The following is a 20,423-nucleotide window of genomic DNA, read 5'->3' on the forward strand; positions in this document are numbered from 1 at the left end:
GACACAAAACGAACCAGATGGATCCGAGCCGTCACGCGCTAGGCCGCCTCGTTTGTCTATTTTATTCCAAACTAACGGGGCCGGACAGGATAAGGTCGCGCGGTGAAGTTCGCCTTGGTATTATGTTGCTCTCTCGGCGTCGTCGTGATGCCCGAGCTTTCCTCGTCAGGTATATTGCGCCACATGCAGCTTTCGCGTCTCCGTAGCGGTTTGTACATTGTACTGGTTTGTACACATGCATGTGTGTTTTGCTGGCCACACGTACACGTACGTACATTTTTAGGCGTGAGAGGTGAGACCATCAGAAAGAAAACGGAAAACATGCAGCGCTGTTACATGCAATGCAACTGAGCCGCCGCTTTCAGTGGCTAGCTGTAGCTTCTCGTAGGACACCTATTCTTTCACCTACAGATTGCAAGATCTCTGTGTCTCACTATTCGTGCACTACTCAGCTACTCACTGCACATGTAGACATGTACTCTTCAGTGTACATATTCTACCTGTACACATGGTGCCCTTATTTATGCCCAACTCTCCTCTTGAAAAGAGTCACGAAACCCATAGAGATCCATCGTTACTCAAGGCAAGACACAGAAGGTCGTCATGAACAAAGCGCGAGAAATGACACTGATAGCCGCTCTGTTCGTGCTCAGCTGCCTCCTCAAGACAACGACGAGCCCCGCCACCTCGGCCTACTCGGGCGCATGGATGCCCGCCTCCTCCGTACTCTATGAGCTCCGCCACCTCGGGGTCCGTGCGCTGATCCGTTACGATGCCGAGGCCACCGGGCGGGCGTCCGCCGACTTCGGCAACGTGTCGGACGCCCAGCCACCGCCGGCGGCCGTGCTCTACCCGTCGTGCCCCGAGGACATCGCCTCGCTGCTGCGCGCCTCGTGCACGCACACCTCCCCGTTCCCCGTGTCTGCCCGGGGCTGCGGCCACTCGACCCGAGGCCAGGCGTCCGCACCCCGCGGCGTCGTCGTGGACATGCTGTCGCTCGGGTGCCACGCCAGCGGGTCTGCCACCCGCCTCTCCGTCTCGGTCGACGGCCGCTACGTCGATGCCGGCGGCGAGCAGCTGTGGGTGGACGTGCTGCGTGCCGCCCTGGCGCACGGCCTCACCCCGAGGACGTGGACCGACTACCTCCATCTCACCGTCGGCGGCACGCTCTCCAACGCGGGCATCAGCGGCCAGGCCTTCCGCCACGGCCCCCAGATATCCAACGTGCAAGAACTCGACGTGATCACCGGTACGTATGTGCGCCGTGCACGAGTGCACTAGATGAACACGGTTGGTTCTTTATGCCAACGTTCACGTACTAATGGTTGCGAATTAATATGTAGGGCTCGGGGAGATTGTCACATGCTCAAAGGAGAAGCACGCGGACCTGTTCGACGCCGTGCTGGGCGGGCTGGGGCAGTTCGGCGTCATAACGCGGGCGCGCATCCCGCTGATCCAGGCGCCGGCGAGGGCGCGCTGGGTGCGGCTCTTCTACACGGGGGCCGCGCCGCTCACGGGCGACCAGGAGCGGCTCATCGGCGTCGACCTCGGCACCGCTGTGTCCGGGCTCATGGACTACGTCGAGGGCTCGGTGGTGCTCGCGGACCAGGGCCAGGTCGGGAGCTGGCGCTCGTCGTTCTTCTCGGAAGCCGACGCGGCGCGCATCGCCGCGCTCGCCGAGGAGGCGGGCGGCGTCCTTTACTGCCTCGAGGGAGCGCTGTACTACGGCGGCGCTGCTCTCGCCGGCGAGTCTGACGTCGACAAGGTAAAACTTGCGTGATCTTTTGTCGGTGTGGGTGCGCGCGTAGGCTCCATCCGTGCGTCCGTCGTGTCGTGTAGCTAGCCAGAGCTAGACGGGGACCCGCCAAGTGAGGTCGATGGTGACTTTTTGGCCGCCTGAGCTGACGCGCATGGCTCCAACCGTGCATGCAAATCCATTGCACCATCGACGTCGTCGTACGTAGTTGGTCTAGCTTTGTCTGCCCCTGGAATGGACCCGTCCCTGTCGCAAATCTAAACCGGCCCCATCAGCAGTAATCCCAGTTTAGGCATAAGTGAACTATTAGCTTATAGGGGAAAGTGAACATAGAAAATGTTGCTGCCTGGGAGAGAGTAAACCAGGACGTCCAACCACTTTTTGCTACCGATATTAATTACGAATACATTAATTAAATTATACTCCCTCCGTTTTTTAGTCCCCATATAAGGTTTGGTCAAAGTCAAGCTTTGTAGAGTTTGACTAACTTTATATTAAAAAATATAAACATTCACAATATAAAATCAATATTATCAGATGCACCATGAAACGTATTTTCATACTATATAGTTTTAGTATTGTAGATGTTCATATTTTTTTTATAAATTTGGTCAAACTTTGTGTAGTTTGATTTTGACCAAATCTTATATGCGGAGTAAAAAGAAACGGAGGGAGTACAACATCGAGATTACAGTTATACAAAAATGGTTTGCTACAAAAATTTGGACTTCTTGAAACAATAATTACAAAAATATCTACAATGTACATCCACCCATTTTTTGTGTTGGATCAAGGCTTTAAGTCTCTCAACTAAGATTTTGACCAAATCTATGCCAAATATCTATGCCAACTTGCCCTCTGACATATTTGGCATTTTCTTATATTTGTGGTGGAATGACCTAATCATGCGCTACGGAGAAATTTCTTCACAATAGCTAAATGCAAGTCGACTGAAAATAGAATTAGGGCCAGTCGATTTTGGTAGGAAGGAGGCAGCCGCCCCTCACCGGAGAACCTACCCCATGATCTATCTTAGGGTGGGAGGATGCACCATGATATTAGGGGTGTTGGGAGTTGCGGGTGCAGTTCGCTGGAAAAAATGGATCGTGCCCGAGGTTAGAGGGACGGCGGCACGCGGGGGGGGGGGGGGGGGGGGGGGGGGGGAGGGTCGTATGTTGCGGGTAGGGCGAGGCTGGCGCGGTAGCGCCCACATAAGCAAAGTTGTATTGGAGTGTGTGATGTTACTCCTAACATCACACACTCCAATACAACTTTGCTTATGTGGCACATATTTAATGAAGAGAGAGGTGCTTGTGGTAACTAGCTAAGTTACCGGAACATCACACACTCCAAGAAACAATGAGTCTATAACCTAATAAATACATTGTTGCATGACACTACATAGATGTTCCTACCCACTATGGAGGTAGTAACATAGTCTAGGGAAGTGTGTAAATTATTAGCTTATGTTCTTGCCCATTGTGACCAGCCTAAGTTCCTCCCATTGTGACCAGCAATGAAAAACTCTGCATGTATTCGTGCATGCGTAAAAAATTAAGTGTGAAAAAACTACTGTATTAACGAGTGCATGCATGCACGTATGGACAACCGTGAACTAATTTAGTGATCTAAGGTCTTATACTTCGCTAATTACTCCGTTATAATTATTATTTTTGCAAAATTTTACTAATTTGTGGGTGAATGCATGCGTGCAGAGGCTGGAGGTGCTGCTGCGGGAGCTGCGGTACGCGCGTGGGTTCGCGTTCGTGCAGGACGTGTCGTACGCGGGGTTCCTTGACCGGGTGCGCGACGGCGAGCTCAAGCTCCGCGCCGCCGGCCTCTGGGACGTGCCGCACCCCTGGCTCAACCTCTTCCTCCCGCGCTCCCGCGTCCTCGACTTCGCGGCCGGCGTCTTCCACGGCATCCTCCGCCGCGACGGCGGCACCGGCCCCATGGGCCCCGTCCTCGTCTACCCCATGAACCGGGACAGGTGGGACGGCAACACGTCAGCGGTGTTCCCAGAGGAGGAGGAGGTGTTCTACACGGTTGGGATCCTTCGGTCGGCGGTGTCCGAGGGCGACCTTGGGCGTCTGGAGGAGCAGAACGAGGAGATCTTACGCTTCTGCGAGGAGGCAGGGATACCGTGCGTGCAGTACCTGCCGTACTACGCCGGCCAGGCCGGGTGGGAGAAGAAGCACTTTGGTCCGGCCAAGTGGGCCAGGTTCGTGGAGCGGAAGAGAAAGTATGATCCCAAGGCTATCCTGTCCCGTGGCCAGAGAATTTTCACCTCCCCGCTGGCTTGATTGATACTATATCAATTGACGCCCAACTGGACAGGGATCAGGTGACATGCACCTTTGCATGCACTTCGTCATGATATTTCTTGCTTGCATGGTCCCGGCCAGAGCATCGATACATACATACATATGGTACACATGTATACTACATATATCATGTTGACAAAGGAGATTTGGTTTGAGTTTTCGGTATGTTAGTTTGTTGTTAGCTACGTACGTGCTGCTATATCAAGTTAGGTCGAGTAGCTTTCCTCCCCAAATCAACTCCTTTTGTCTTTCCTGGTTTTCTGCAACATCGCCCAAGAGTTGATTAAAGAGCAGGCTCTATATAAAATTACAAATGAAATTGATATTTCACATCTAGATGCCTCGCATCGAACGCTCAACCATACGATCAAGTGCTAAAAGATTCGTAGGAACAACGGCCCATTGTTTATTTTCCTGTGTCGTATGTTCTTTGTTGGGCTGCAAATAAAACATTTTTGTACTGGCTAGGTCCGTGAATCCGTCTGCAAGCGTGTCTCTCTTGCTTTTCCTTTCGTGCAAGATCCGGTACCTTTTGGTTCACGTCGTCCAATAGCTAAAATTGTTTGTTCGTTTTTCCTGTTGCAGGCCTGGTTATTTGTGTAAAATGTTTGTAAGAGTGGAAAAAGGTACAAAAAGATTTTTTCCACTGCCAATTTTGCACCATGAAAAAACGAACTTTCGACGTAAAAATTGTTTGTAAAATATAAAAAAAAACATTGAAAATGAAACCACAGGCCAATTTTGTGCCATAAAAAAAAGCAAAGCAAAACTCTAGGGACAAATGTTGTCTAAAAATCAAGAACACAAATTTCAGATTCCAATACAGATACATGACTGTTAGTTCCAATTTGGAACTACAAAAATCAAGAACATTGTTACTATAAAAATATCAAAAACTGTAAGAACATTGTTTTGTCGGGAGTTGCATGTCCATCATCAAACACACAATTGTAAGTGTTGTCCTTGCTCCACAACTGCATATTTTCAATGCGACTGCAAATTAGGGAGCAAAAATAATTTGTTTGGAGGGCAGATTCATGTCTTATATTAAACACACAACTGTAAGCCACCCAACTGCAACTGCACGTCTTTAACATGACCACAACTTTGTGTGGAATGGATAAAAGTGTTTGTCAAAGTTTAGTTGCATGTCCATTAGTAATTGGGGTGAGTGACCAATTTTTATGCCAGGTACAATTCCATCTTAAATATGCAAAATGTAAGCCCCGGCCTTGACAGTTACTATTCCACCTTTTCTTTTTGTTTGCCCCTTTTATACGCTCAACATTGTTTGTGTTTTATTATTTGGGCCTTACCCCATTTTTCAAATGTCCCAGTTGCAAGTCCATCTTCAACCCATTTTGTTTTCTGAAAGATATGCAACTGAGTCAGAGGGGCCCAAGTTTTCATTTTTTTTAAAGGCCACAATTTACATGATTTTATGTTCCCAACGCATTGAGCTAGTTCCCTACCTTTTTTGAAATCTCGTAGTTGCATAAAAATAAGACACACCCTTTAATTTGAGTCATATCCTTTTGTATATATGGCTAGTTTCTTCACCAATTCAAAAAATGCTGTAGAATTTAAAAAGAAAAACGCGTTCTCGGAATTGTGTTCACCAATTCGAAAAAAGCATTTAACAAAATGTTCTTGAATTTTTAAAAATGTTTGTGTTTTCATACATTGCTCTAAATTTCAAAAGATGTTCACATTTCCAAGGTTTGTTTTAAAAATTCAAAAAATGTTCGGAATTTTAAAATTTCTTCATAACTGTAAAAATGTTTAGAAATTATTAAAATTGCTTGCGTTCAACAAAAAATGTTCGTAATTTTGGAAAAGTGTCTAAAACTTGATTTTCTTTTTACAACTTTCCGGTAACGTTCAGTTACGCACTACCGTTAGTTCTTTAAAGAGCGAGCTGCTATTTTATCACACAACTAGTCGGTTCCGTGGCTTGCGAGACGAGTGCACCAATAGAAGGTATGCGGTTCGAACCATGGCACTCACATGACATTCTTTTTTGGGGAATTTTGCACTTGACTGCTCGTTGTCGATTTGACTTTCGGCCGGCCCAGTCGGAGAAGCTCCCATCATTCTAGGCCGGGGGTCATGGGCAACAAACAATAAAAAGCAAGAAGACGAAACAAAAAACAAATAATACAATGGTGGGGCTTTATTTGTTCATTGATGTGGGATGATGTCATAGAGTGAGGTATTATCTCACGTCTAGATTTGACATAGTCGGATCCAATTACAAAAGGGTCAAGTACCATCTTGCGTTCAAAACATGTATCATCTCGACAGTTCCAAATGGACCATACAGCTGAAATACTAACTTTTTTTTTGCGAAATAGCTGAAATACTAACTTGAAGCTGAGTTGACATCAATCACCACATACCCCAAGTGGACCCTCCAGTCAGTCCTTGGAGAGCAACAAGTGAAAGACAAGGCCGAGAAGAGAAATGGAATTAGGCAGCTAGTCTGTCGACCAGAAGATTCGGGTCCATCGACCGATCACTTGATCAGCCGATACTACCTGCTAGCTACCGTGAGACACAGAGACAGCATGCAGTGCACAGTATTACCGTGGATACGGCGCAGTCGTCAGGGCGTCGGATCTGGCGCAGAGATCTCGCGTGGACCGGAATCGAATATAACGCACTGACACTGTACATGCAGACATGTGCAGAACCTCCATTGCTCGGTCGAGTAGACGTCGGCGACCACGGTTTTGTCATGCGTGTACCTTAGCTAGACCTAGCCGGCCAGATGCTGCAACTATACATACGTTCAGATGCAACTGTGCGCGTTATCTTTTGCCGGCCGTCACATCTTTGCTGGCTTCTGGCCTATGGATCGACCGATCGATCCTGTCGCCGCCCAGCACGATTTTCTCATTGCCGGCCAGCTGCACTCCTCTTCAGTTTCTTCCTGACACAACGCCAGATATCTATGCCTTGATGATGATTCAGTTCCATATTTATCTTGATACGATGACAACCGATACGAATGTAGACTTGGCACCCGATCGATCGGCCCGCCCAGCGACCCCAGCTGTGTAACATATGCATGGCCGCTACGGAGCTAGTACCTGCTGGCCAGCTGCCTGCATGCGTGCTGGCTTCAGCTTTGGCCAGCCGGCTACCGTCTGGATACATGGACGGGCCGAAATTTTGCGATCTGTCATCTGTCCTGCTGCTTTCAGTGGCAGCACACCCTCGGCAGCCGGGACCTTGCTCGATCGAATCCATCTAGCTATATATCCGTCAAGCAAGTGATCAGCGTGACAGTACATCGTCTGCCATAGTCCAGTCCGCGTCGCATGAATAGTTCTAGGGACTGCATATTCATCAGCTACCTGATTTTTTTTTTGCATCCGTCACTTTTACTCATAGCCGTCAGATCAGGGATGAACGGCCAGATCTCATTTTTCCTCCTCCAACCGTTTATGTTCATCTTCTTCATCCAATCGTGCAGCCTCCCTCCCCCCTTCGGCCCCTCCCCTGGATCCACTAGTAGAAAAAGGGTCTATTGTCCTGGTTGGTAAGGGCCTTTTGTCGGGACTAAAGGGTCGTTACTAATGCCCTAACCCTTTAGTCCCGGTTCTTACACGAACCGGGACAGATGGGCCTCCACGTGGCCGATGCGGCGAGCCCAGGCAGGAGGGCCTTTGGTCCCAGTTGGTGGCACTAACCGGGACCAATAGGCATCCACGCGTCAGCATTTCAGGGGCTGGGGTTTTGTTTTTTTTAAAGGGGGGTGGTTGGGGGGTTTTGGGGGGGTTAATTTAGGTGTTTCATATATTGTGTTAGCTAGCTAATTAATAGAGAGAAGTGTCCTCTCTTATCTCCGTGCTTGGTCGACGCTACGTACTATATACGTATGGAGAGGACTAGACACGCTAGCTAGTAATCAAATGAAGAAAACAGAAGATCGTCATGAACATATGCATACAGAGAGAAGTGATATCGATCACCTCTCCTTCTCTGAGAGATTGGTCGAACAACAAGTTCTCGTATATCTATCCGACACTACGGCTACATATATACAATAATTATCTCTTACAATATAATATCCTAATTAAATATGTACACAGGGTCCACATAGTATTCTCCGTTTTCAGCGATCACGTGGTCAAGGAAGAATGCCACCAATTCCTCTTGAATTGCTCGCATACGATCTGGTGCTAGGAGTTCATCCCGCATCCGAAAGATCTAATTTGAAGAAGGGGGTCAATACATATATATATATGAATAAATGAAACTCAACACAAATGATGGTAATAAAATAAAATTGTGAATATTATTGCTTACGCACTTCATATTGTTCGTCGGAGTAGCCCCGCTCACAGGTCGTGTAGCGGATGGACTCGCAAACGTAGTATCCACAGTAATTATTCCCGGGTTCCTCCCACAACCATTTTACAAGAAATAGAGGTCAATCAAACTGATAACCAAGCATGTTAAATGGTATTGATGAAACTAGCGCTTGAATCACTAGGAGATGCGCGGAACATGCTACTATAGTACTTACTTTCGGGTGTTTAAATTGCAGCTTCTTCGGCAGTCCCGGAGCTTTTTTGATGAATTTTCTCCAAACCCTGCCAGACAAAGAAAACAATTACTTGATACCAGGAAATGAACAAAGTTGCTGATATGGTGGATAATGATCGATTTAACTTACTTCTCGAGCATTTGAGCCATGTCCGCATAGTCCTGGGGATCTTTTTGTCTCGAGTCTAAGACGGTTACTACTCCCTGCTCAAGCTTAATCTCTAGGAGAATATAGTGAAAGCTGCGCACGCATGCATAAGTCATCAATTACATTACTATAACCTGGACTAATAAGGAAAACCGAATATGCACAAGACAGTAACACTCACTTGAAGTTGTAAGGAAAGAGTATTATATCTTTGTTTTCATTTATTACCAACGATCGTAGCAAGTTGGCCTCGGTATTTTCGGCATGATATTTAACCTCAGTTGCATCTATGAGATTTGTGTTAATGAACCCAATATCACCGATTTGTCTTTTCTTCAATTTGGCGATCTTCAATCTGCATAATATAGTAAGGATAATTATAAATACATGCAATGAAAGAGCTGACCTATATAGAGAGACTTAATGACAGAAGTAGTACTACTTACAGACAGTAGCAAGTGATTGTTGATTTATCGAGGGCCTTTTGATTGAAAAACTGGAATAACTCCTCAAATGGAACATTCAACAGTTCAATTCCAACGAGGTCATGCTCCGGTTTAACTCTCAGCGTCAAAGTATTCCTCCCCCCAGACTCTCTGCAGGTTTTCATGTACCAATCATGTAATCTTCGCATCATCGTTGTTAGAGATCTTTCATCTTTGACGAGAGGCTTCCCGTAATGGTATTTGTGTTCGTCCACCTCCATGATTTCATAATGTACATCGTCGGGCAGGTAATCTTCAAGATTGCTATAACCGGGCACCATCCTCGGAACATTAGCGACGATGTCGCTAGACACCTTGAGCGGGGGGGCACGATTGGTTCGCTTGTTCGCCGAGCTGGGCAATTTTTTTCCCAGCTCGTCGGTCTTTTAACCTTTGATCACTGACACTACTTCCCGACCGCTCCGCTTCGACAAATGTCTTCGCAAGAATGCGCTCATAGTTGCCTTTTGGCGGAGACTTTGGTGGTTTTGTCAGGGCAGCCAGAGTGCGCTTCGCTTTCACCGGATCTACCTTCTCCTCCGGAGGTGGATGTTTATTTGCTTTCACCCCTTCAAAGAAGTTCGTCACTTCGGCTCGCACGATCTTCGTGGTTTCCTCCTCGGTCCTCTCGTATGGTAACTTCTCTGGAGTCTTCAGAGAAGGACCGAATCTGTATTGCCTCCCGCCTCTGGCTGTACTGCTAGACGCCGGCAGAGCAGACGGAGTGGCTGCGGCTGTCTTCTTTCCTTGCTTACGAGGCAGAGGAGAAGGACTATGACGCGTCGGAGCAGCCGGAGCGGCGGCGGGTCTCTTCCGCCCTTGCTGACGAGGCGCAGAAGGAGGAGGCTGGCTGCTCTGGCGCGCCGGCGCAAGCGGAGAAGGAGGCAGAGTGCCGCCACGCGCCGGAGAAGGAGGCTGAGTGCCCTGATCACTCGCCGGAGGAGGAGGCGGAGTGCCGCCACGCGCTGGAGAAGGAGGCTGAGTGCCCTGATCACTCGCTGGAGGAGGAGGAGGCGGAGTGCCCTTACTCGCCGGAGGCGTCCAGTTCAGAAGGTTGATGAGCTCCTTCCGCCATAGGCATGGAGTCTTCAGAGCAGAACCCAGCCGAGTCTCCCCTTCACCAGTAGGGTGGTCAAGCCGGAGGTCCTCAAATCCCTCCGTTATTTCATCCACCATCACCCTAGCATATCCTACTGGAATCGGCCGGCAGTGGCAGGTTGCGCTGGGTTCAGGAGGTAAAACAGAGCCAACAGACGCCTTGACTTTGAAGTTCTGCCATTGCGTCATAAGGTGGCAATGTTGAGACTCCGTGATAGCATCCACGGGGTAGCTAGCAGGAGCCGTCAAGACATGCTCCGGCTGAAGCAGCTCGGTGGAAGCCACGCTGCTTCTCAGCTGAGATGGCGGGGTAGCTTCGGGGGTAGTTTCGGCATGTCGATTGCCGTCTCGTTCCTCTAGCGCTTGAACCCTTTCGTGCAGCTTCTGAATTTGGGTCTGCTCCACTTTTTCCTCCTCTCCTGGCTTTTGTAACCACATGCGTCCGGAAAACCAGCCTTCCACGGAACGGAACCTGGCGTGCCTCGTGTCCGTCCAGGGTGCTCAGGATTCCCGAGGGCCATTGTGAGCTCGTCGTTCTCTCTGTCTGGAACGAACGTCCCTTCCTACGCTGCATCGATATAGTGCTGAAGCCTCTTGACTGGTATACTCAAAAGCTCGTCCATCCAAACGCACCTCCCTGATACAGGGTCCAATTTTCCGCCACCCCCGAAGAACCAAGTCCGGCAACGGTCTGGCCAGTTCATTGTCTGTGGTTCGATCCCTTTATCAAGCAGATCATTCTCAGCCTTGGCCCACTTAGGCCGGGCTTTGAGGTAGCCACCTGGCCCCGTGCGATGGTGAAGCTTCTTCTTCGCAGCATTCTTCTTGTTTGTCGCTGACATCTTCTTACTCTTTTCCGATGTCTTGTGGGCCACAAATGCGGGCCAGTGATCTCTGATCTTCTCATGTCGGCCGATGAATTCTGGTGTCTCTTCTTTGTCGACAAACGTTTTCAGCTCATTATTCCACCTCCTGAATAGGTCTGCCATCTTCTTAAGAGCATGAGACTTGATTAATTGCTCTTTAACTGGCTTCTCCGGATTCTCCTCTGACGGTAGGGTGAAATTTGCCTTCAGCTCAGTCCAAAGATCATCTTTCTGCATATCATTGACATAAGACACCTCAGGGTCTTCCTTCTTAGGCTTATACCATTGGTGGATGCTGATCGGGATCTTGTCCCTAACAAGAACCCCGCACTGAGCAGCAAATGCATCCTTTGTCCGGATGGGTTCAATCGGTTGGCCGTCGCGCGCGATTGCTGTGATCTCAAACCTTTCATCCGAGCGCAACTTTCTCTTCGGGCCTCGTCTCTTTACCAAAGTTGTGCTCGATCGGAGGGCTAGAAAAAAGAAGAAAGACGAGAGTTAATTAATATGTGTACATACCAAAACAATGAATGCATCAATTAGCTAGTCAGCACATGCTTAACTAATATATTTACCTGGCCGGACTCTGTTCGGTCACCGGAGTCGTCACCACGGGCTCCTTCTTGCACCAGCATTGGGTCACCGGAGCCATCATAATCATGTCTTTCCTCCTCCACTCTTCGATCACCGTAGCCTGCTTCTTCACCCTGTTCTTCCATACCATCATTGTCGTTAAGATACGACCAGATATCACCTCCGGCTAAGATTATGTCCCCCAACACCTCTTCTGCTTGCTCGTCTCGTCTGTGCTCCATTGTTTCTGCAAATATTACAACATGGCAATTATTACACAAACATGACAGCACGTGGATATATTAGTGCAAACGTAGAACTAGCTTATTCCGGGTTTGGGGTGGCCTCGGCAACGCTTCAAGGGTAGGGGCGCGGCGGGAGAGGGTAGGAGACCGACATCGTTTTTTTCTAGGGTTTGGGTGTCCTCGAGAGTTTTGGTCGAGCGAGAGGGCCGGGGGGTGCTCCCGTGGTATAAGTTATCACAGTCGAGAGGGGGTATAAATATCGACCGTCCATCATGTCGAAGTTATCTGGGAGGGAGTTATATGTATCGACAACGACGACATACATACATGGGAAAATAATGTTATCGGGGAGGGAGTATATCGACAACGACATACCCGATAAAAAATAAGAAGACGAAGAAGAAATAAAAAGAGGAGAAGAAGAAAGGAATAGAGGAGAAGATCAAAGAAAAAAAGAGGGAAAAAAGCGGAGAAGAAGAAAAAATAGAATATCTATTTTTTCTTCTTCTCCTCTATTCCTTTCTTCTTCTCCTCTTCTTTTTCTTCCTTTTTCCTCTTCTTATTTATTTCTCCTCTTCTTCCTCTCCTCTTCTTCTCCTTTCTTCCTCTTCTTATTTTCGTTTTTCCTCTCCTTCTTATTCTTATTCTTCCTTTCCTAGCTAGATATATAAAACTTTTCTAAAAAATGTAACTTTTGCATATATAAAACTTTTCCATGGATCATCATTTCTCATATATATCCATCTATAGCCACATACATATATAAATGGAAAAAATGCTATGAACAAAAATACATATATACTTGGTAAATATTCTATGAACATCGTTTCTCATATATATCAATGCATACATCCATGGATCATCATTGCTCATATATCCATAGTCATATAAAAAAATTCTGTATATGAACAAAAAACTTTCTATGAACAAAAAAACATTTTTGACATATTTAGCACATTCTAAATTTTCCTAACTCTTTTACAACCACAAAAATTACTCCATGTTCATGACAGTACCCACACTCCATTTCACCAAAAACCTTCTGATCCATAGTTCAAAATTTTCAAATTTCATTCAAATGAAATTTGAACCAGATTCAAATTCCTTGTTGGAAACCTATTCAAATTCCTTTCTAAAAATCTGAATTTTGCATATATGTATTTTTAAAACATCATTACAGTTGAAAAAATATATACATACATACAAAAAAACATGTAAAAAATACATACATACATAAAAAATACATCGGGGCAGGAGCGGCGCGCGGCGACGACGAGGGCACGGGCGACGGCGACGACGGGCGCGGGCGCGGGCGACGGCGACGGGCGAGGGCGCGGCGACGGCGAGGGCACAGGGCAGGGGCGGCACGCGTCGGGGCAGGGACGGCGTGCGGCGACGACGTCGGGCGAGGGCGCGGCGACGACGGGGGCGGCAGGCGGCATCGATGTCGTCGAGGGATCGTCAGGGGCAACTGCGAGATGAAGATGAATTTTTTTACAAGTGTTGGTTATATACCAAGAGCTTTGGTCCCGGTTCGTGGCACCAACCGGGACCAATGCCCCCTTTAGTCCCGGTTGGTGCCACCAACCGGGACCAAAGGTCTCTTTTCAGCAGCCCAAAGGGCGGGAAGTGGTGGCCTTTGGTCCCGGTTGGTGGCACCAACCGGGACTAAAGGGGGTGCATTGGTACCGGTTCTGGCACCAACCGGGACCAATACTGGCACCAACCGGGACCAATACACTCCTTTAGTCCCGGTTGGTGCCACCAACCGGGACCAAAGGACATGTGCTGCCCGCGTCACGGCCAAAGTTTAGTCCCACCTCGCTAGTTAAGAGAGCTCGAGAGTGGTTTATAAGCGCTGTTGCGCCAACCCTCTCGAGCTCCTCTCCATTGCAGGCTTACGGGCCTAATCTTGCACCGCTATGCCAGTGGGCCTGCTGGGCCTTCTGCGGGCCTGAATCCTGGCCCATTGATGGGTTTCTAGTCGTATTCAGGCCGTGGGGCCCAGTAGGTGGCATTTTTTATAATATTTTAAACAGAAAATACTTTGTTAATTTTAGTTTCATAAATTTTATTAAAGTTTATTTTATTTTGTTTCTACTTATATATTTTAATAAAGTTTATATTATTTTGTTTCTAATTACTTATTTATTTTATTTGTTTTTTTTCATGCACCATTTTTCATGCATTTAGTAATTATTTTGAGCTATAAGACCCTAAAATTGAAAAGCATTTCAAATGAACTCTGAAAAGGTTGAAAGTTGGCATGGTATCATCATTTCATCCACATAGCATGTGCAAGAAAGTTGAGAGGGTTACGGCAAAAACTAGATGCACTTCCTGTACAAAACGGACAATGGTATCATACTCGTCTGTTACAAAGTTGGCATGGTATCATCATAATAGTTGCGGGAGAAAGTCTTCACTTTTTCTTCGCTTGTGTCATTTGCTTATTGCGCCGTAACCATGGATAATCTTCATCGTTTATCAGGATGCTTGGGTCAGCCTTGACTTTGAAGGGAGGAATTTCATGAAACTTTTCATAATCTTCAGACATGTCTGTCTTGCCCTCCACTCCCACAATGTCCCTTTTTCCTGAAAAAACTATGTGGCGCTTTGGCTCATCGTATGATGTATTCGCTTCCTTATCTTTTCTTTTTCTCGGTCTAGTAGACATGTCCTTCACATAGATAACCTGTGCCACATCATTGGCTAGGACGAACGGTTCGTCAGTGTACCCAAGAGTGTTCAGATCCACTGTTGTCATTCCGTACTGTGGGTCTACCTGTACCCCGCCTCCTGACAGATTGACCCATTTGCACTTAAACAAAGGGACCTTAAAATCATGTCCGTAGTCAAGTTCCTATATGTCCATTATGTAACCATAATATGTGTCCTTTCCCCTCTCGATTGCTGCATCAAAGCGGACACCGCTGTTTTGGTTGGTGCTCTTTTGATCTTGGGCGATCGTGTAAAATGTATTCCCATTTATCTTGTATCCTTTGTAAGTCAATACAGTCGAAGATGGTCCCTGGACAACGAGTACAACTCATCACAAATAGTGGTGTCACCTCTGAGACGTGTTTCCAACCAACTACTGAAAGTCCTGATGTGTTCACATGTAATCCAGTCGTCACACTGCTCCGGGTGTTTGGAGCGCAGACTGTTCTTGTGTTCATCGACATACGGGGTCACCAAGGTAGAGTTCTGTAGAACTGTGTAGTGTGCTTGAGACCAAGAATGCCCGTCCCTGCATATTATTGAGTCCGCTTCTAGCGTGCCTTTTCCAGTCAGTCTCCCCTCATACCGCGATTTAGGGAGACCTATCTTCTTAAGGCCAGGAATGAAGTCAACACAAAACCCGATGACATCCTCTGTTTGATGGCCCATGGAGATGCTTCCTTCTGGCCTAGCGCGGTTACGGACATATTTCTTTAGGACTCCCATGAACCTCTCAAAGGGGAACATATTGTGTAGAAATACGGGCCCTAGAATGACAATCTCGTCGACTAGATGAACTAGGACGTGCGTCATGATATTGAAGAAGGATGGTGGGAACACCAACTCGAAACTGACAAGACATTGCGCCACATCACTCCTTAGCCTTGGTATGATTTCTGGATCGATCACCTTCTGAGAGATTGCATTGAGGAATGCACATAGCTTCACAATGGCTAATCGGACGTTTTCCGGTAGAAGCCCCCTCAATGCAACCGGAAGCAGTTGCGTCATAATCACGTGGCAGTCATGAGACTTTAGGTTCTGAAACTTTTTCTCTGGCATATTTATTATTCCCTTTATATTCGACGAGAAGCCAGTCGGGACCTTCATACTGAGCAGGCATTCAAAGAAGATTTCTTTCTCTTCTTTCGTAAGAGCGTAGCTGGCAGGACCTTGATACTGCTTCGGAGGCATGCCGTCTTTTTCGTGCAAACGTTGCAGGTCCTCCCGTGCCTCAGGTGTATCTTTTGTCTTCCCATACACGCCCAAGAAGCCTAGCAGGTTCACGCAAAGGTTCTTCGTCACGTGCATCACGTCGATTGAAGAGCGGACCTCTAGGTCTTTCCAGTAGGGTAGGTCCCAAAATATAGATTTCTTCTTCCACATGGGTGCGTGTCCCTCAACGTCATTCGGAACAGCTAGTCCGCCGGGACCCTTTCCAAAGATTACGTGTAAATCATTGACCATAGCAAGTACGTGATCACCGGTATGCATGGCGGGCTTCTTCCGGTGATCTGCCTCGCCTTTGAAATGCTTGCCTTTCTTTGGACATTGATGGTTGGTCGGAAGAAATCGACGATGGCCCAGGTACACATTCTTCCTGCATTTGTCCAGGTATATACTTTCAGTGTCATCTAAACAGTGCGTGCATGCGTGGTATCCCTTGTTTGTCTGTCCTGAAAGGTTACTGAGAGCGGACCAATCGTTGATGGTTACAAACAGCAACGCGTGCAGGTTAAATTCCTCCTGTTTGTGCTCATCCCACGTACGTACACCGTTTCCATTCCACAGCTGTAAAAGTTCTTCAACTAATGGCCTTAGGTACACATCAATGTCGTTGCCGGGTTGCTTAGGGCCTTGGATGAGAACTGGCATCATAATGAACTTCCGCTTCATGCACATCCAAGGAGGAAGGTTATACATACATAGAGTCATGGGCCAGGTGCTGTGATTGCTGCTCTGCTCCCCAAAAGGATTAATGCCATCCGCGCTTCAACCAAACCATACGTTCCTTGGGTCAGCTACAAACTCAGCCCAGTACTTTCTCTCGATTTTTCTCCACTGCGACCCGTCAGCGGGTGCTCTCAACTTCCCATCTTTCTTACGGTCCTCACTGTGCCATCGCATCAACTTGGCATGCTCTTCGTTTCTGAACAGACATTTCAACCGTGGTATTATAGGAGCATACCACATCACCTTCGCAGGAACCCTCTTCCTGGGGGGCTCGTCGTCAACATCACCAGGGTCATCTCGTCTGATCTTATACCGCAATGCACCGCATACCGGGCATGCGTTCAGATCCTTGTACGCACCGTGGTAGAGGATGCAGTCATTAGGGTATGCATGTATCTTCTGCACCTCCAATCCTAGAGGGCATACGATCTTCTTTGCTGCGTATGTACTGTCGGGCAATTCGTTATCCTTTGGAAGCTTCTTCTTCAATATTTTCAATAGCTTCTCAAATCCTTTGTCAGGCACAGCATTCTCTGCCTTCCACTGCAGCAATTTCAGTACGGTACCGAGCTTTGTGTTGCCATCTTTGCAATTGGGGTACAACCCTTTTTTGTGATCTTCTAACATGCGATCGAACTTCAGCTTCTCCTTTTGACTTTCGCATTGCGTCCTTGCATCGACAATGACCCGGCGGAGATCATCATCATCGGGCACTGGTTCCTCTTGATCTTCAGCAGCTTCCCCCCTTGCAGCATCATTGGGCACATCGTCTGGTTCCTCTTGATCTTCAGCAGCTTCCCCCGTTGCAGCATCACCGTATTCAGGGGGCACATAGTTGTCATCGTCCTCTTCTTCTTCGTCGTCTTCCATCATAACCCCTATTTCTCCGTGCCTCGTCCAAACATTATAGTGTGGCATGAAACCCTTGTAAAGCAGGTGGGTGTGAAGGATTTTCCGGTCAGAGTAAGGCTTCATATTCCCACATGTAGGGCATGGACAACACATAAAACCATTCTGCTTGTTTGCCTCAGCCACTTCGAGAAAATCATGCACGCCCTTAATGTACTCGGAGGTGTGTCTGTCACCGTACATCCATTGCCGGTTCATCTGCGTGCATTGTATATAATTAAGTGTGTCAAAAACCATTACAGAGCATCATGAATAGATAATTAAGTGACCAAATTAATAGAAGTTCATCATCACATTAAAACCAAAGTACATACATAGTTCTCATCTAACAACACATAGCTCTCCAGAGCATCTAATTAATTAAACCATACATTGAAACTATGTAAAACATTTCAATGCGAAAACAAATGCGATCATAATCGCAACCAAGGTAACAATTGATCCAACGGCATAATGATACCAAGCCTCGGTATGAATGGCATATTTTCTAATCTTTCTAATCTTCAAGCGCATTGCATCCATCTTGATCTTGTGATCATCGACGACATCCGCAACATGCAACTCCAATATCATCTTCTCCTCCTCAATTTTTTTATTTTTTCCTTCAAGTAATTGTTTTCTTCTTCAACTAAATTTAACCTCTTGACAATAGGGTCGGTTGGAATTTCCGGTTCAACCACCTCCTAGATAAATAAAATCTATGTCACGTTGGTCGGCATAATTGTCATAAACAATAAATGAACCAAATAGTTATAAAAAGATAATATATACCACATCCGAATCATAGACAGGACGAGGCGGGGGCGGATACCAAAACCATCGCACTATGTAATAAGAAGGAATAATAAAAGTAACAAAATTAGACAACTATCTATCTAAAGTAAGAATTTTTTTCTTTCAGAAAGAAGATAGGAACAAGAGGCTCACCACGGTGGTGTTGGCGACGAGATCGGCGCGGGCGATCGACGGCAGTGAAGACGGGGACGGGACGCGACGGACCGCTAAACCTAGACAAATCTCGGGGAAAATGGAGCTCGGAGGTCGAGTTTCGACAGGAGAAAGATTAACTAGTGTGGCTCAGACATTTCATCGAACACCTCATGTGCATAGGAGGTGAGCTAGAGCACCCAAATGCCCTCCCCTCGTCGGCCAGAAAAAACAGAGCACTGTGGAGTGCTCTGCTGTGGCAATGGGGTATATATAGGCAACTCATTTGTCCCGGTTCGTGGTAGAAACTGGGACTAAAGCTCAGCCTTCTGTCCCGGTTCGAGCCACGAATCGGGATCAGTGGTTGTGGGCCAGGAGCAAGGACCATTGGTCCCGGTTCGTGCCTAGAACCGGGACAAATGGGTCCATACGAACCGGGACCAATGCCCACGAGGCCCCGGCCGGCCCCCTGGGCTCACGAACCGGGACGAATGCCCCCATGGGTCCCGGTTCGTGACTGAACCGAGACTAATGGGCTTGCCATGCCCGAACGAAAGCCTTGTTTTCTACTAGTGATCCAACCCTAACCGCTTGCCTCCGCCGAAGGCCATCGCCGCCTCGCCGTACCTCCCCTTGACCTTACCCCACTGACGTGCTGGCTGCCGCTCTGGCCATCCCTCTAAGCCCGCCCCCATGAACAACTCCCCTACACACCCCCCATCCCTCCCATTAAGTTTCTTCCCCGCCCCCACCTGCACCGCAGCTCGCTGCTGCTCACGCGTTGTCTCCAGCGAGGTCCTAACTTGCCCTCGGAGTGGCCGATGCTCATCGCTGCCGCTCCTCACGTCGTCCTCACCTTCAACCACGTGTTGGGCGGAATCGACTAATGCCACAAAAAATTCCAAGCAGAACAACATTTGTTAAGAAATACTCCTTTTCTAAGAGCGTGGTGTTTCTTTTTAAATGGCAGAACAACAGACGAAAAATGCCTTCTTTTTTCACGGGCAAAAATGCCTCCTAATTTATTAGTACTTAGTACTATATGCCAATACATTTCTATTCCCAGTTGAATACCAACTTCCTCACACAATAAGACCTCAATTTGCTTAGAAAAAAAGGAAAAGTACCTTTTCGTCTCTTAACTCTTCTTAAAGTCTACATTTGGTCCTTCAACTATAAAACCGGCAAAACTTAATCCCTCAACTCTTCAATCCGGACATGTTTAGTCCCTCTTCTCAGCCGACCCGGTATGCTGCTGACTCAGCCCCGGTTTTGACCAGTCTTAGCTGACGTGGCGAAATTCCTCTCTCATGCTCATTCTATCTCTTTTTCCTCTCATCTCTCTCTAGTTGGCATTTGATCGAGCAACTCGCGTCCGCATCTGCACTTCTGCCACCGGCACCACCTCGTCGTCCGACTACGCCACACCGGCAAGGAGCATGCTGTCGGCACCACCAGGCGAACGTGGGCATCTTGGCCGGCACCCCAACCTAGTCTCCCTCGTCCGCTAGTGCTCCCAGGCCCAAGACCGGCTCCTTGTCAGAATCATGCACGACCGCGGGGGCTCCGGTACCTGCAGAGGCAGTGACGCCGCCGGCGATCTACCGCGATGTTCCAGGGTGTGAGTTCGACGCGCACATAGATACCTAAAGTTCTAGGGTGCAGCTCAGTCCGTTCATTCTTGTCGTCCAGGAGGAACAGAGGTCAGAGGTGGGAGGAGTTTAGAGAGACATGGACAGGTGGGAGGAGTTGGCGGGTGGCCGGGCTGGGGAGCCGAGGTACGGTGAGCCCAGCAGGGCTGAGGCGGAGCTATGCGTGCGGCCAGCCGCCAGCGGCGACGACACGGCTCGGGAAGAAGATCCAC

The 20,423-nt window shown here is 47.8% G+C and overlaps 1 protein-coding gene across 1 annotated transcript; it reads left to right on the forward strand.

Moving 5' to 3' along the window:
- Nucleotides 1–479: 479 nt before the first annotated feature.
- LOC109769177 (cytokinin dehydrogenase 2-like) lies at nt 480–4,245 on the forward strand. Its single transcript, XM_073510090.1, has 3 exons — nt 480–1,249; nt 1,344–1,765; nt 3,472–4,245. Exons 1-3 carry the CDS (start codon nt 604–606, stop codon nt 4,057–4,059), a joined length of 1,656 nt encoding a protein of 551 aa, XP_073366191.1. The 5' UTR covers nt 480–603; the 3' UTR covers nt 4,060–4,245.
- The last annotated feature ends 16,178 nt before the right edge of the window (nt 4,246–20,423 follow it).

Source organism: Aegilops tauschii, chromosome 3 (assembly GCF_002575655.3).
Source record: "Aegilops tauschii subsp. strangulata cultivar AL8/78 chromosome 3, Aet v6.0, whole genome shotgun sequence".
Taxonomy (NCBI): domain Eukaryota; kingdom Viridiplantae; phylum Streptophyta; class Magnoliopsida; order Poales; family Poaceae; genus Aegilops; species Aegilops tauschii.